This window comes from Schistocerca serialis, chromosome 5 (assembly GCF_023864345.2).
Source record: "Schistocerca serialis cubense isolate TAMUIC-IGC-003099 chromosome 5, iqSchSeri2.2, whole genome shotgun sequence".
NCBI lineage: Eukaryota > Metazoa > Arthropoda > Insecta > Orthoptera > Acrididae > Schistocerca > Schistocerca serialis.
Window position 1 is genome coordinate 519521021 of NC_064642.1, and position 17939 is coordinate 519538959.

Below are 17939 nucleotides of genomic sequence, written 5' to 3' on the forward strand. Positions count from 1 at the left end.
ACCTGCTGGTGCGAAGATAAGTTGTTATTCAGGAGATTTTCAGCGCCCGCGGGAGTGACAAGTTGTTATTGTGAGATATCACGTTAAATATCTGTGGGGATGAACGATTATCGTTTCACTGTTATTTACAGCGCTCAAAAACGTCGTCTACGAACTTAAAGCTGTTCATGTCGATTTCTTTGTAAAGTATTGTCATAATTCCGTGGGTGATCGTGAGTCTCCAAATTAATCAAAGCACTAGCTAAAATAACTTTTTAATGTATGAAATCTAGTGAGTTCCGAGACATCTTGAGACATCTTAATTACGTAGTATTTTTGCCACAAAATAATAGCTATGCATCTAGCACGAATCACGAAATGAATCTAGGAGAATGAAATATTTTGTCATATTTAATAGTATCCAAATCTGGGTAAAATATCGAAGAGAAAGCCTTTTTTTAATTAATTCGCTGATAGACGGATGTCACGTCGGTACGGTTTTAGATACAACTTGACGTCAACCAGCTGCTGTTACCGCTACCTTCTCCCTTGAAGCATTATTTGAGCGTTTAATGGTTCAAATGGTTCAAATGGCTCTGAGCGCTATGGGACTTAACATCTGAGGTCATCAGTCCCCTAGAACTTAGAACTACTTAAACCTAACAAACCTAAGGATATCACACACTTCCATGCCCGAGGCAGGATTCGAACCTGCGACCGTAGCGGTCGCGCGTTTCCAGACTGTAGCGCCTAGAACCGCTTGGCCACACCGGCCGGCTGAGCGTTTAGTGGTGACATTATCATCCTGAGCATAGCAACGGTGCAACAGCTCCGCCAGTTAAGGAAATAACGTCGCTTACATCTGCCAGAGTTTGAATTAAGAATGGAATTATCACACTTGACGTAGTGATTCCCTGTAAGGTAGTTGAAGGACTCACACAATTTTTACATGTACTCTTCTTTTCTGTTTTACACCACATTCGCCTACAGTTGATAAAGAAGCTAACAGTACATGTTTAAATCGTTTTGTGTCAGAGAAAATCTTGCGGCACTGGCGAAACTGTATCCTAGCACCTATCTCAGTTTTATATATAGCGTTTATCGATGGCAAATGCTGCGGTATATACAGCTCAGGGACAGGTTCGAAGGAAATAATGTCAATTTCCCTTAAATAAAAACTCCATTGTTGAATAACTGTTCCGGCAAGTGTAAGGAGCATAAAGAAAGTTTTGTCCAGTCATGTCATAGGTAGTTAGTGACTACTTTCCTCACTACAAAAAAATTGAATAAGATAGTAATAATGCCACCGTGTAACATGTTCCTCGATTGTTAAAAACTGTTTCTATTCTTACTCTGTTATCTTTTCTTAGCAACTGTAATCTGTATTATCTCAGCAGTTAAAGAACGTTTGGAAAGTAAAGAACTTGATCAGAAAGTGTGAAGTGATGATATTTAGCTTATTCTTGTGGTCTGTATGCCAAATAAGAATATGGTCCCATAACATGTAAGTAAAGATAGCAGTGCATTTATTTAAATATTCAATACACAGAATGGTGCACACTTACATAAATTTATCTTTATCTTTACGGGATGAGCGACACCATTTCGGAACATAACTTTACTCAAACACACATCAAATACTCTTTTCGCGCGTCACAAGAATTTGTAGTCAACAGTCGATGGGCACCGCTGTCCAAAATTAAAGCAACGAACCTCTATTTCCCCGTCCTGCGTCTAATTCACGATAAGATCATACAAACTGTCAACAGATGTTCGTACGATAGTGTTTTGCACGGAAGATGGCATTCCGGTCAACGGATAATCAAGCCAGTGACGACGTCAGGGCACATAATAAACGAGGTAGTGTTTATGGGTAGTCCCACATCCACATAGCTGTATACGCAGTCACAGACGGTGCATTTATGTCACAGAGAAAACACCTACCAGACTCTCTGCAGTGGAGGGCCAGAGGAAGAACGGCAGCAGGACAGTCGCAAACTGATCTGGCCCGATGGCTAACATATCTCGTTCTGTTGCTTCTCGGATGTGGCGACAGTTTATAGAGGTCGAGACAGTATTCCGAAGATCAGGGCAGGGCCGACCACGTGTGAAATCAGAAAGACAGGACCGTTATTTGGCTGTAAAGGCACGACGTTACCGCCTTGGTACTGCACGCCAATTGGCATCTGACCTCGCAGCATCCACTGGAGGTGTTGTACCGGGGCAAACAGTGTACAGAAGGCTTCAGCAGAGTAACTTTTATTGTTGGAGATCTGCTGTGCCTGTACCTCTGACGCGTCTTCACAGGAGGGAACGTCTAGAGTGGAGTCGTCAACATGCCACCTGAACGACAACTCTTCTATTCCATCAATGGAAGAGTCAATGACTGATTTGGTAGGATGAGTCCAATCAACTTGTAAACTTCCTTGTGTGAGAAAAAAAGCAGTTCAAAGCGTTAACAGACTCATGACCTGTATTGCCTGTATTGCTGCCAGCGGTGGTCACACCCCATACTGAGCACATTAACCAATTGTCTGAATGTGTGTGCAAATCCGTTAAGTTAGAAAATACGAAGAACATTTTTCTCTATCGTTATGTATGTTGCACTTACATACGTTCTGTGTTCTGACATAGTTCTACTTTACTATCACATGTTTATACTGTTTTGTGGAAAAATAAAAGCAGCCTTGTAAAATTTCTGTTTATTGCCTTAATTTTGGACACCAACGTATAAGTAACGGATAGGAACCTGACGACGGCAGCAGGCTGAAGAAACGCATCGCTACAATAAATATCTGAAAATAAACGTGACTGAAGTTGATAAGGTGTTATTTTATAAAAGCACACGGTGATAAGGATATTAATCTTCTGGACAAGGCATGTTTGGAACACGACACCGTATATGTAGCAAATAAAGATCCTCCAGGACGTCATGTTGCATATCGAATTTTAGCTGATAAAGCCAAGGCAATACGTGTGATAAGGGATATTGGTGTAGGACAGCGCACTGCAGATTTTTCAGTTGATAAAACCATGCAGGCTAAAACTAACTTATATTTCGTAAAGCAATAGCAGACTTCAACGAGTTCTGTACAACATAGATAAATTTAAACGTAGTCCTATGCCTTCATTCTTCTGTGTATAGTTTTTGTCTTATTGGTTAAAATACTATTGACAGCTTGACCAATGGGAGGAAGTTAAATTTCATCAGCATGCGATTTTTTATAGTCATCCGCTCCATGATACACGTTTTTAACTGTGTGTATGAGGAGTAATGATGAATACCATGTCCGTCCATTGCCATTTTGAAATATATGTTACAAAACTCACCACCGTTGTCTGTTTAAAGGACTGCAGGTTTTCAGCTTGTTTGTGCTTACAGCACACCCTCTGTGGACCGAAATAATCGCTTTCTCTGTGTTCTATTATACAAGTACGAGAAGGATGAATTTTGGTCATGAGTCTGTTAACGCTTTGAACTGCTTTTTTTCTCACACAAGGAAGTTTACAAGTTGATTGGACTCATCCTACCAAATCAGTCATTGACTCTTCCATTGATGGAATAGAAGAGTTGTCGGGCGGCCAGTATGTAAGACTCCTACCAAATAAAAGTTAAAGTGCTGGTAACGTATAGATGTAAACAATCAGCGGTATAATGGAGTGAAGAATGACATCCGTGATGGACAGTGTCTGACGAGTCAGAGGCAAATACAATGTTACTTCAGCCACACTTTTAGTTCATGCGCAATGCATTTCAAACTCAGTGGCTTCATCTTCAAGTACTTCTTAAATTCATCGCATTCTCCTGGATAAATTTTGGAAACTCCTGAACCTGTTATGAAAATATTTTTAAATTACAAATTTTTTACTCATAAATTCAAAAAAATACATTAAAGGTATTTGGATACAAAGTACAGTACACATACAGCGAACATTAATTATAGCTACATTTTTGTACACTTCAACTCGCACTATACTTGAATTAAGATATACATTCGTCATTTTTTCAGCAGACGCTGACACAGAGAAACTATGTTACAGGTGTACAATACAATCAGCTGTTTCAAAGATTATTTGACACTGTCGATTCATAGATCATATGTTCTATCAGGCAGTAATATCATGATATACTTTTAACTTTTTTCTTCTTGTTCAGAAATGTACCTTCAAAATTCTCTAAAAAAATCTGACTGTTAAACATAGTTGTTTTCATTAAGCGTGTCAATATTTATTTTTAAGAAGTGTAAGTAAATTTTCGGTTCTTAGAAAAGATCAGGAACATGTCTTCTGCTTCCTTTTCAGCTTCTCATTTATGTCATTAACTACAAGTCTATAGATGTACATATGGTTAGCTATGGCTGATATACACAAATGATTCAGACGAAAGGCATCCGTGTATCGTTCTAAACGTGCCAGAAATCTGCTTGTCTGGCTAATACATTAAGTAGTGCAGTTTTCGCCATATGCTTTAAAAACGTTACTATTTTCCTTTGTTACTCTCGTTTCATTTCATTTCAATTCGTGAGCTGATCGATATCCAAACTTGATGTTTCATAAAAATAATTTTGATCTTTTGGAAGAACCAGTAATCTACTGACGCTGTTTAAAAATCAGCTAATGACATGCTAACAGTTTAATGTAATCCATTTTCGGACGACATAACGTTCATGAAGAGATGAGCCTCTGAAGTGGTTGACCGATGGAGCAGGTGGTAATAGAAAACAAACGTACATTTCGTGTATTAAAGTCCGTGCAAATATACAAAAGACTATAACGTTGAACTAAACGTGAGCGTATCACTGAAGGAAATAAAAGCACTGACTGTGCATATTGCAGTAAAATAATGTATTCTGCCCTGTCGACGTTGATTTATTATTCAGTAGCAAGATTTGTACGAACTTAATGTTGTGTTCTACACCGCTGGAGTTTTAACTGTATGTTTACCACAGCTGACTCTTCTCGAAGTACCTTCAGGTTGACCTGCTTGTCGCCGATAACTAGACTGAGCTTTTGAATACTTAACACGTCCTCTACGAGGGTAGAATTATCAGTAGCCAGAGTCCCAGATTAGAGTACCAAAACCGCTCAACGTGACTGAATTTGGATAAGGAATTGCACAAGTTTCAAATTTAAAATACCTTTAAAAAATGTAAAAAAAATTTTGCGAGTTAACATTCCTTGAATAATCCCTTCCACGTTTGGGATTTTATACTCCCTTCAATAACGAAAGAGACAGGTAAGAAGATTTTACCGTCTTTACAAAATTTGTAGGTGAGTGCCGAAGAGAGAATAAAAATAGGTCTTCTATAGCATTTTACCACTTTCTGCTTCAATAACAGCAAATATTACACAGCATTTCACAATCAGCTACACAAACCAAAACAATTAGGAAATCATTCAAGAACCAATCATTGTGTGAGAATTATCTTTCTATTAATTTTAATCTTACACGTAAACGGAAATATGAGCAATTGAATTAGAGATTACATTATTTTAACCCTTTCGTGGTTAATGGGACACATATGTTACACTAAAATAGTACGCGGTTTTGATGGGTGGGATGCCTTTACTTTATATCTGTCTAATGCTAGCATGTAGCGAGATGCTTTCAGAACTTTGATAAAAATGCTACAGACCATGGGGTCGATATATAGAAGGCTGTGTGTGATCAAATTGGGCGGCGTGTATATATAGTGTGTCTGTTTCACGAAAGCAGGTCAAATTATCTCACTCTCAGGAGAATAAATGTGTTTTGGTATGATTTTTCATAGTTTTTCCCGTAATTGCTATCCTGATAAAATCATTCTCAAATTAAAAATTTAACACTGAAATTCCTTGGTTCTCATGGATATATCTCGGTCCGTGGACCACATGTGTCCCACTTCATCGATTTTCAAAATCGGTTAGCTTAAAAAACTTTTTTTGTTGTGAAAGTGTATTATTTATCGCAAAGGAAAACAGTTTTTGACGTTTTGTTATTGAAATATAGGCGAAATAAATTTCAACTATGAAAGGGTTAACAAGGCGACGAGTTACAGCATTTAAATATTTTTGAAAAATCATGCAAGCAATGTTGTCGATCTCCCCTATTCAGTTTAAATTTATTTGGAACAGGTGCTGAATGGCTGATACAGGAAATGCTCAGGCATAGGAATAAAGATAGGTGACGATAAATTCACTGGACTTTATTCACGGATGACCAGGTAATATCCTCTCAACACGAAGAGGTTATGATATACAAGCTGATGCAGATTAAAGAGAGTGTAGGGAATGGAGTATGAAAATAAATGTGGACAATATGGCGTGTAGGGCAGAATTATATGAAAACGGACACAAAGGAAAGACAAATAAAAAAAATCCTGCAGAAGTTGCGTAGGGAGTTGAAAAGAATCGGTTATAATAATCAAGCACTTCCTTATAAGCCTAACATTTCTTTCATCACTGCTAAGCGACACTTGAGTTGGTGTAAAGAGCGATGCCACTGGACAATGGATGACTGGTAACGAGTGATTTGGATTGATAAATCACGCTGTATACTGTGTCACTTCAATGGAAGAGTTTGGATTTGGATAATGCCTGGAGAATGTTGCACATCATCAAGGGTAGTGTCAACGTTACCTGTTATCATGAAAACAGTGACGTGAGACGAGGTTGTGTTACGGTATGGGAGTGCTTTTCGTGGTTAGGGTGTGATCCTCTTATCGCGCTTACGAAAACGCTCAATGTGAAAGGATAAGAACACCTTTCACAGCACTGTGTACTGCGTACAGTAGAGTAACAGTTTGGAGACAATGATTACATCAGCATGAGTGTGGCCCTTGTCTTTAATCAGTTTGTGTGAGCCAGTGGTCTACGGACAATAACTTACCTGAAATGGGCTGGCCTGCCCAGAGTCGCGACCTGAAACCAACGGAACAGCTTTGGAATGATTTAGAACGTCGACTTTACTTCAGAACGCAGCATCCAACATCACCACCCTCTCTGGTTTCGACTCTTGAGGAAGACTGGGCTGCCATTGCTCCATAGACATTCAGTCCCTCATTGACAGTGTCTCCACAAAGCCGTCATAAAGACAAAAGGTGGGCATATCCCAAATTAATGTCCACTTATCTATGTCCACATAATTTTTATCATATAGTGTATTATACTGTATCTAAAAGTATTCTGCCTACGTATAACACTGAAGTAGCTCTAGCCTGTATATTTTGGCTTGGATCAAAACCTGGTCGCATCCAGTGTGTTTAAGTTATCCTTGTGTAAATCCATCTCAGTGCAGGGTTTTGGTCACACTACAGGGGATGGGTGGCAGTCCGCAGGTGTCCACAGTCCAGAGGGCACCACCTACTCATGTTTTCTTCGGACCTTACAACTTCTTAGTGCAGTCTGGTGAGAGATTTCCAGGAGGTTCACTCCTCAGTGTGGCCCGAAGAAGTTGTTCCATACGTGTTAACCAGATACTGAGGTGTGCGATTCTTTCTGTTAACAGGTGCACTCTCTTGGGTTGCGGTGTATCATGAGGTTATGCGTAGCACCCAGAAATCTTTTCCTAGATTTAAGCAATGATGGTCTAGCAGGTGGCCATTATTTTCTCTTTTCTAGGCGCCTCTTCCCGGCGGATGTCCGGTTGTACGATACCAGCAAGACAGTAGAGCTTGTCTTTTGGTGTTGACCTCACCATCCTCTTACAGTATGGCATGGTTCGTCAAGGGCTATGTCGACCTGCTTGCCCTTGGCATGACATGACTTATGGCATAATGGGCACGCAAACTCCGATGCTAAATAGCGTAAAGCAAGGGCTCTAGTCCTTATTACTGAGGGCTGTGCACCACACGTAGCTCCTGGCGGTTTGCCGACAATATTGTATCTCGCTGCAGCTTTCTGTTTAACTTTATTACTGTGTTTTCTGGAAGTGAACATTCTGTCTACGGTGATACCTAGAGATATTTTTGGGTTGTGCGGTGTTCTAGTGGATTGCCCTCCCAGGTCAACTACAGGTTTCTATTATAGTGTCTGTTCTTCAGATGGAGCACACATACCTGTTTTTTGGCAGGAGTGGGTGTGAGCTGATTGTCCTTATAAGAGGGAGCAATTTGTTCCAAGGATACTGATAATTCTATATGATCAGAAGTAACTGGGCAGTTATTAGTCGATATTAATATGGTGTGTTTCCACCCTTCGCCTTTGTGGCAGCTTGAACTTTGATGGGAATACATTCAATGTTGTGCCTATAATGTATGTGGTGAATGGCAGCCCATTCTTCTTGAAGAGCAGAAACGGGAGAGGGTAGTGATGTTGGACTCTGGGGTCTGGAGTGAAAACGACGTTCTAACTCATCCAAGACGCGTTGGGTTCAGGTCGGGACTCTTGCGGCGAAAGTCCATTTCGGGAATGTTATTGGCCAATGCCATTGCGTCACAAATGTTCCTTTCCGAGAGGGTCCACTGTCATGCTGATAATCTCAAAATTGTTACTCTACTGTACGCAGAAAACAATACTGTAAAATTTGTTCGTATCCTTCCACACTTAGGACTTATCACTCTCATGACGTATCACCAGTTTCTCCGTACTTCACTGGTGACACCACACATGATGACAGGCATTTGTCAAACACAAACCCTTCCATCGAATTGTCACAGGGTATAGCACACTTCATCAATCAAAATTACTCGTTTCCAGTCATGCACAGTCCAACGGCGTCGCTCTTTACACTAACTTAACTTGAAAGTGTAAATCTCCATGACCGCCAAAAATATTTGCTTTGCCGGTGATGGTGCGATCATCAGCATGAATAAAACTCCGGGTGTTTTGAGGGAGAGGCTGGTCACTAGTACAGATGTTAACAGCAATGGGGCAAGTACACTGTCTTGTGGGATGTGACTGAAGTCTACATACACTACGTGATCAAAAGTATCCGGGCACCCCGAAAACATACGTTTTTCATATTAGGTGCATTGTGCTGCTACTTACTGCCAGCTACTCCACATCAGCGACCTCAGTAGTCATTAGACATCATGAGAGAGCAGAATGGGCACTCCACGAAACGCACGGACATCGGACGTGGTCAGGTGATTGGGTGTCACTTGTGTCATACGTCTGTACGCGAGATTTCCACACTCCTAAAAATTCCTAGGTCCACTGTTTCCCATGTGATAGTGAAGTGGAAACGTGAATGGGCACGTACAGCACAAAAGCGTACAGGCCGACATCGTCTGTTGACTGACAGAGACCGCTGACAGTTGAAGAGGGTCGTAATGTGTAATAGGCAGACATCTATACAGACCATCACACAGGAATTCCAAACTGCATCAGGATCCACCGCAAGTACTATTACAATTATGTGGGAGGTGAGAAAACTTGGATGCCATGGTCGAGCGGCTGCTCATAAGCCACACATCACGCCGGTAAATGCCAAACGACGCCTCGCTTGAAGTAAGGAGCGTAAACATTGAGCTACTGAACAGTGGAAAAACGTTGTGTGGAGTGACGAATCACGGTACGCAATGTGGCGATCCGATGACAGGGTGTGGGTATTGCGAATGCTCGGTGAACGTCATCTGCCAGCGTGTGTAGTGCCAACAGAAAAATTCGGAGGCGGTGGTGTCATGGTGTGGTCGTGCTTTTCATGGAGGGGGCTTGCACCCCTTGTTGTTTTGCGTGGCACTACCACAGCACAGGTCTACATTGATGTTTTAAGCACCTTCTTGCTTCCCACTGTTAAAGAGCAATTCGGAGGTGGCGATTGCATCTTTCAACACGATCGAGCACCTGTTCATAATGCACGGCTTGTGGCGGAGTGGTTAAACGAAAATAACTTCCCTGTAATGAACTGGCCTGCACAGAGTCCTGACCTGAATCCTATAGAACACCTTTGGAATGCTTAGGAATGCCGACTACGTGCCAAGCCTCACCGACCGACATCGATGCCTCTCCTCAGTGCAGCACTCCGTGAAGAATGGGCTGCCATTCCCCAAGAAACCTCCCAGCGCATGATTAAACGCATGCCTACGAGAGTGGAAGCTGTCATCAAGGCTAAGGGTGGGCCAACACCACATTGAATTCCAGCATTACCGATGGAGGGCACCACGAACTTGTACGTCATTTTCAGACGTGGCCGGATACTTGATCACATAGTGAAGCATATTCGATTTTGGAGAAGGTTGGAGTCATTGCTAAGAGTGTATAGTTTGTGTAAGAGTAGTCGGTGTCTGACTGCATCGTAGGCCACTGAAAAGTCCAGAAAGAAAAGCCCCGTGATTTGTGTGTCTTTAAAACCGATTTCGATGTGCTGCGTTAGATTTAGTGTTTGCGTTGTACAGTTTTTATCCAGTCTGAGCCAACCAGTTTCGCAATCAGAGACGACTCGACGGTGAAGTAGTAGCCTTTCGAGAATCTTGTATAAGCGGCACAGTAGGGAGATAAGCGGAGAGATGGTAACGCAACGTCAAAAGGCCGTCTGCCCGCCCATTCCTAACACACAAAATCGATTGATAATGTTTGAAATGCTACTGGCAATCGCGTCACAACATACGGTTCAGGAGAAGACTTCTTCACAAAGGCATTCTGGCCTAATTTCCCCAGGATGCTGGACGGAACAATTCAAACTATCAGCTCTGTCCCATAAAAAACACTATTCCTCGTAGATGCTGTAAAAGACTGCCCTCGATGAACCATCTTCAGAAGATACAGAACGAATTACATATAGGGACTCACGCAAGAAACAGCCGCTTTACAGGATGAGTGCATGTCACCCTTGAGAAGAATGCTTTCAGCGAAGAAACCATCGTGACAGGTAGACTCATCGCCTCTTCGAATGAAAAGAGAGAGGGAGCAGTGGATAAGGCTTGTGGGGGCTGCTGACATAGATAGAAAGAGCCAAATGGCCTGGAGACTGCAGAAGCCTAGCTAGTGACCCTACTAAACTGGAAACCACCAAACATTAACAACAACAATGACACACGAATAAAAAAGAGGAGAGTAAATCCACACGTACCACAAGAGACAGAGGTACTGTCCAAACACTTTGCCATTACAGAGCTGGAGATGGTTATCAGCAATTGCAGTAATAACAATGCAGCCGGCCTCGACGAAGTATGCGTGGAGCAACTAAGACGTTTCGAACGCATGCAAAAAGAAATGGGTGTTGGAAATGGTGTATAACTGCATGACGACCTGTACACACGCCAGAGTTTGGAGATAATTCCAAATGATTGCAGTCCTAAAAGCTTCAGGCCTATCTCTCTAGAGTGCTCCTTGAAAAAGGATCGAATTTAATTATTATTTCAGTGTCGCGTGCGAATAAAATTTCGTTTTGTAAAGACTTCTGTGTCGGAAACTGTATGTTCTGTGTTTTACTGCAGTAACGTGACAATCTGTTCTCAGTAAGGCTGGAACTAATCTTACTCGCCACTATCGTATACGCTAAATCGTTCACAAACCCTTTCACGATTTTTACAATGACACTTGTGCCATCTGCAAACAGAAATTTTGACCGATATGTGAGTTAATGTTCTCACAACATAGATAACATACTTTTTAGAGGGTTCTTAATAGCGACCCGCTACGCTCGTTTTACACGAACGAATGGTCAAAATCGATTAGTCGTTGTGGGTGCGCGTCACGTGCTGGCGACTAAATCAGTCGCGAACGACGATGCAAGTAGATAAATGACGTCAGTGATCAAGTGACTATGCCGAATGTGGAGTTCTAAAATTTGAGTATGCTGCAAACTGCGCATATGCAGAGATAGGGGACTGTAATGTCGCATTCTAACATTGGAACTTATTTCCTCCAAAGTCACTTCTGTTGTAATAATAAACTAGCGACCCGCTCCGGCTTCTTACGGGTAGCACTACGAGGGTAGTCTGAAAAGTATCTGACCTAACACTAAAATATGATTTTTTTAAATGAACACATCACCATTTGACTGAGTTGTTGTTTGAAGAAATATTACTTTTTCTTCAAAATTATTTTTGTTCTTTAACATAATCTCCTTGTAAGTCTATACACTTCCCCCCCAGTGATGCTCCCACCTCTTTAACCCGTCCAAATAACAGTGTCTTTCTGCGCAAAATAGTTGTTTACGAAAGCCGTGGGCTGTGCGGAGTGGCCGCGCGGTTAGAGGCGCCATGTCACGAATCGGGCGGTCACTCCCGCCGGCGGTTCCAGTCTTCCCTCGGGCATGGGTGTGTGTGTGTGTTGTCTTCAGCGTTAGTTAGTTTAAGTAGTGTGTAAGTCTAGAGACCGATGACCTCACCAGTTTGGTCCCATAGGAATTCACACACATTTGATTTGATTTGAAAGTCATGGCCTTTTAATTTGACGAAAATTTCTGTCCTCCAAGTTCAACTTTTAGCCGAGGGAAAGATCTGATGAATAAGGAGGACAGCCATGGCAACCGCTGAGATGTAAAGCGGCTCCAAGCGAGCATTCGTGGCACCCAGAGCGCGGTCAGCTTTCTCATCCATAAACTGTCAATCAGTATGTGACAAACACGTTCTTTAGATATGCTCACCACCTCTGATATCTCTCTCATTTTAACTGGACGGTTCTGTAGCACCACTGAGTGAACTTGAGTAATGTTATCGCCAGTGGTTCCAGTTTTTGGCCGTCCCGAACATTCACTTGTACGGCTACGTCTAAATACAGCTACCCAAAATTTCACAGCGGTAAATAATGGTGCAAAGTCACCGTAGGCAGCGTCCAGCTCGCGTTTAAATTGCGTAGGCATGGTTCCTTTCAAAAACAAAAGTCCAATGACGTCTCGATACTCAGTTTTTTCCATTTTCACAAAAGCACTCGCATCTACTCAGTAAAACGACTGTCAAACAACAACTGAACGTCCAAAATCGCCATAATGCGCATGCGCAAACAAATTCCCCAACTTTTGTTGACAAGTGCCGTTACCTTCATGTTGACGTCGGAAACTTCAGACTATCCTCGTAAGTATCTATGGTCGGACGCCTTGTCTGGCAACTTTGTAAAAATAGTACAGTAGTTCCTGTGCTTAACCTTCATACGTTACAGGAGGGCCTGGTTTTTTTTTCCTACTAAGGTTCTCCCACAAGAGAGACGGTATATCTAAACCAAAACGATATCTTTACGTTTTACAGTACCTGGATTATGAAAACGCCTACACTGTACACAAATAAGAACGTAAATAGATAAGCGTTTATTAATGAAAACTGTTTCAACAGTGAAAAATTCAGTTCTGTTCAACGAAAAAAATAATTTTCGATCTTGTTCGGGCCGACCGGAGTGGCCGAGCGGATCTAGGCGCAACAGTCTGGAATCCTGCCTCGGGCATGGATGTGTGTGATGTCCTTAGATTAGTTAGGTTTAAGTAGTTCTAAGTTCTAGGGGATTGATGACCTCAGAAGTTAAGTCCCATAGTGCTCAGAGCCATTTGAACCATTTTTTTTAATCTTTTTTGGCACTTAGATGCAAAGTATAAAGTAACAATATGCTATTAACTACCTACTAAATATTGTTTTATATGTATGTTAATGCATATTTTTGTGGTGTCACCGCCAGACACCGTACTTGCTAGGTGGTAGCCTTTAAATCGGCCGCGGTCCGTTAGTATACGACGGACCCGCGTGTCGCCACTATCAGTGATTGCAGACCGAGCGCCGCCACACGGCAGGTCTAGAGAGACTTCCTAGCACTCGCCCCAGTTGTACAACCGACTTTGCTAGCGATGGTTCACTGACAAAATACGCTCTCATTTGCCGAGACGATAGTTTAGCTACGTCATTTGCTACGACCTAGCAAGGCGCCATTATCAGTTACTATTGATATTGAATCATGTACCGTCAAGACCGACGTTCACCATTAACGGATTAAAGTTAAGTATTCCACCAGCTACGTCCGTTTTTCTAAATTCTAATTTCCTTGTCCTGTTCCAGACCTCACACCAGCCTGCGTGAACTAAAACGCGTGCCTTTCGGCGTCCTCTAATAACACGGTGTTGGCTCTCCTACCAACCAAAACATTGGCGACGAGGCACAACCACGTTCTTATCGATATTGCCCTGATTTACTTGTGTAATGGCTTCGCCACAATCTCCAGATGTACTGTCCGAATTTTATCGCTTACAGAATCAGCAGACGCAGGCCTTACTGGATGCCCTTGGACAGCTCGTCCAGGGTCAACGGGCAATGCAAAACGATGCGGCAGCCGCCGCTCCACCGCTATCCCAGTGTTATCATTCTAAAGCCATACTGACTGTTAATCGGCCCTTACTCTTTTAAAAACATGAACAGGTTTTTCAGAGTCCGCTGCCATACTAGCTATTTGTTGACTTAGTTACATTATTCAGTGACGCAGGCAAGCGGTTAAAGGCGCTACAGTCTGGAACCGCGTGGCCGCTACGGTCGCAGGTTCGAATCCTGCCTCGGGCATGGATATGTGTGATGTCCTTTGGTTAGTTAGGTTTAAGTAGTTCTAAGTTCTAGGGGACTGATGACCTTAGAAGTTAAGTCCCATAGTGCTCAGAGCCATTTGAACCATTTTTCAGTGACGCAACATGTTTCGAGGTTCAAACCTCATCTTCAGGCTACAGTGGCAATAAAAAATATTTCACAGAAGTAATCATAGATACTAAATTTGTTCCTTGTGTCGTGTTTTAAGTGCCCGTTGCAAGTTTATAAACAGTGGTTAATAAGATGCAATGAGTCACGGCAATGGAAGGAACTGAACACACCACAGGAAGACAGGCATTTCATATGAACAACGATGACCACAACACATGTGAAGACTGTAAATGTCTGAGCGTACTCCTGTTAAATGATTTTGTATTGCCATAGTAGCCTGAGGATGAGCTTCTTACCACGAACCGTGTTGCCTCATCAACTAATTTAAGTAGTAAACAAAACTTTTGCGACTAGTAGTCAACTCCGAACGCCTGTTCTTAATTTATATTAATGACTGTTCTGAATATACATTAATGACTTGCCATTCTATATTCACGAAGATGCATAGCTGTTACTTTTTGCTGATGATACAAGTGTAGCTATCACACCCAATAGACAAGAATTAACTGATGAAATTGTAAACGATATTTTTTCAGAAAATCATTAAGTGGTTCTCTGCAAATGGGCTCTCATTAAACTTTGAAGAATCGTAGTATATACAGTTCCACACAGTAAACTGAATGACACCATTAATAAATATAGACTTGATCAGAAATCGGTAGCTAAGGTAGAATATTCAAAATTTCTAGGTGTATGCATTGATGACGGGTTGAACTGCAAAAAACACACTGAAGATCTGCTGAAACGTTTGAGTTCAGCTGTTTATGCTATTAGGGTCACTGCAAATTTTGGCGATATACATCTGAGTAAATTAGCTTACCACGCCTATTTTCATTCTCTGCTTTCGTATGGCATCATATCCTGGGGTAACTCATCATTGAGTAAAAGAGTGTTGATTGCACAAAAGCGTGTAATCAGAATAATTGCTGGAGGTCATCCAAGATCATGCTGCAGACTCTTATTTAAAGAGCTAGGGATCTTCGCTGTAGCCTCCCTATATATAAAACAAACATGCTGTGACTTACCAAACGAGAAAGCGCTGGTAGATAGACACAATAAAAAACACACATACGCACACACAAATTTCAAGCTTTCGCAACCCAAGGTTGCCTCATCAGGAAAAAGGGAAGGAGAGGGAAAGACGAAAGGATGTGGGTTTTAAGGGAGAGGGTAAGGAGTCATTCCAATCCCGGGAGCGGGAAGACTTACCTTAGGGGGAAAAAAGGACAGGTATACACTCGCGCGCACACACACACACACACACACACACACACACACACATATCCATCCGCATATATATATATATATATATATTCACTTATGACATTTGTTATTAACAATCCGAACGAATTCAAAAGTAATAGCAGTGTACATGGCTACAACACTAGGAGAAAGGATGATCTTCACTGCTCAAGGTTAAATCTAACTTTGGTCCAGAAGGGGGTAAATTATGCTACCACAAATGTCTTTGGTCACTTACCTAATAGCATCAAAAGTCTGACAGATAGCCATATAGCATTTACAAGGAAATTAAAAGAATTTCTGAATGGTAACTCCTTCTACTCATTAGATGAATTTTTGGATATAGTAAGTGAGTAATTTCCCCATCCCCCATCCCCCCAAAAAAATTAAGTGTCATGTAATATTTTGTGTAGCTTAATATCTTGTATAGACGCCTTTTATTAACCCGACACGTTCCACATCATTACGAAGTGTCGTATTCATGATCTATGGAACAAGTACTAATCTAATCTAACCTTTCATCTGTCATTACTGTTTGCTCCTAAATTCTGTTACTATATTTAGACTTTTTCGTAAAAACGATGGTCCCTAATAATCTCACTTTCATTGTCGGGTGCCAATTTTGACGCCGACGTGTAAACGGAAACAACAACTCGCGTCAGGCGTGACTCAGTACAGGAATAAAACGACAGGAGTTGTGCAGTAGACTCGCTTCACCAACTGTCGATTGAGACAAAGAAAGTAGCTCGTGTAGAAGGGGCTGGAGGGACACGCAGAGCCGTGCCCAGAGCCGGCCGTGTTATTTCACGAATGGCAGAGGGCCTCGTTAGGTGGCGCTCAGCGCAACTTACCCCCGGTAGCATTTGCGCTGGGAGGCGTCCGCCGCAGCCAGAAGCAGTAGCAGCAGCAGCAGGCCGGCAGCGAGCAGCAGCAGCGGAGGAGAGCAGCGGCGAGACATGTCTGCGGCTCGGGCGACGCGCGGCGACTGCGGCGCAGCGCAGGGGCTGGGACACGCCAGCCGGCTGGTATAACGAGCCGCGCGGGGACGCCAGCGGCGGCGGCGGGCACTCCGCGGCCGCGCCGGCCGGCCAGCGCGCAGGAGGAACCGAGCACTGCTGTCTGAACCCGCGCTTCCGGACCGAGGAGTATGTACACACATCCTCGATGGTGAGTGTTCATCGGAGGTGAGAGTATCATCTGGAGTGCCACAGGGAAGTGTGGTAGGTCCGCTGTTGTTTTCAATCTACGTAAATGATCTTTTGGATAGGGTGGATAGCAATGTGCGGCTGTTTGCTGACGATGCTGCGGTGTACGGGAAGGTGCCGTCGTTGAGTGGCTGTAGGAGGATACGAGATGACTTGGACAGGATTTGTGATTAGTGTAAAGAATGGCAGCTAACTCTAAATATAGATAAATGTAAATTAATGCAGATGAATAGGAAAAAGAATCCTGTAGTGTTTGAATACCTCGTTAGTAGTGTAGCGCTTGACACAGTCACGTCGATTAAATATTTGGGCGTAACATTGCAGAGCGATATGAAGTGGGACAAGCATGTAATGGCAGTTGCGGGGAAGGCGGATAGTCGTCTTCGGTTCATTGGTAGAATTCTGGGAAGATGTGGTTCATCTGTAAAGGAGACCGCTTATAGAACACTAATACGATTTATTCTTGAGTACTGCTCGAGCTTTTGGGATCCCTATCAGGTCGGATTGAGGGAGGACATAGAAGCAATTCAGAGGCGGGCTGCTAGATTTGTTACTGGTAGGTTTGATCATCACGCGAGTGTCACAGAAATGCTTCGGGAACTCGGGTAGTTGTCTCTGGAGGAAAGGAGGCGTTCTTTTCGTGAATCGCTACTGAGGAAATTTAGAGAACCAGCATCTGAGGCTGACTGCAGTAAAATTTTACTGCCGCCAACTTATATTTCGCGGAAAGACCACAAAGATAAGAGAGATTAGGGCTCGTACAGAGGCATATAGGCAGTCATTTTTCCCTCGTTCTGTTTGGGAGTGGAACAGGGAGAGAAGATGCTAGTTGTGGTACGAGGTACCCTCCGCCACGCACCGTATGGTGGATTGCGGAATATGTAGATGTAGATGAAAAAAAGTTTTGCATCACCTCGGTTCCGAGAGTTCCGGAACCTGCACACAAAATTGGAAAAAGATCAACATAAACATCATCTCCCCC

At 42.6% G+C, this 17939-nt stretch overlaps 1 protein-coding gene across 1 annotated transcript in view; it reads right to left on the reverse strand.

Moving 5' to 3' along the window:
• The window catches only part of LOC126482056 (carboxypeptidase B-like), a 139546-nt gene extending 122635 nt beyond the window's left edge, over positions 1–16911 (reverse strand). The window contains exon 1 of the mRNA XM_050106032.1: positions 16604–16911. Within this exon, the coding sequence (XP_049961989.1) occupies positions 16604–16911 (308 nt within the window). The remainder of the gene's footprint in view (positions 1–16603) is intronic.
• Between the last annotated feature and the right edge of the window lie 1028 nt (positions 16912–17939).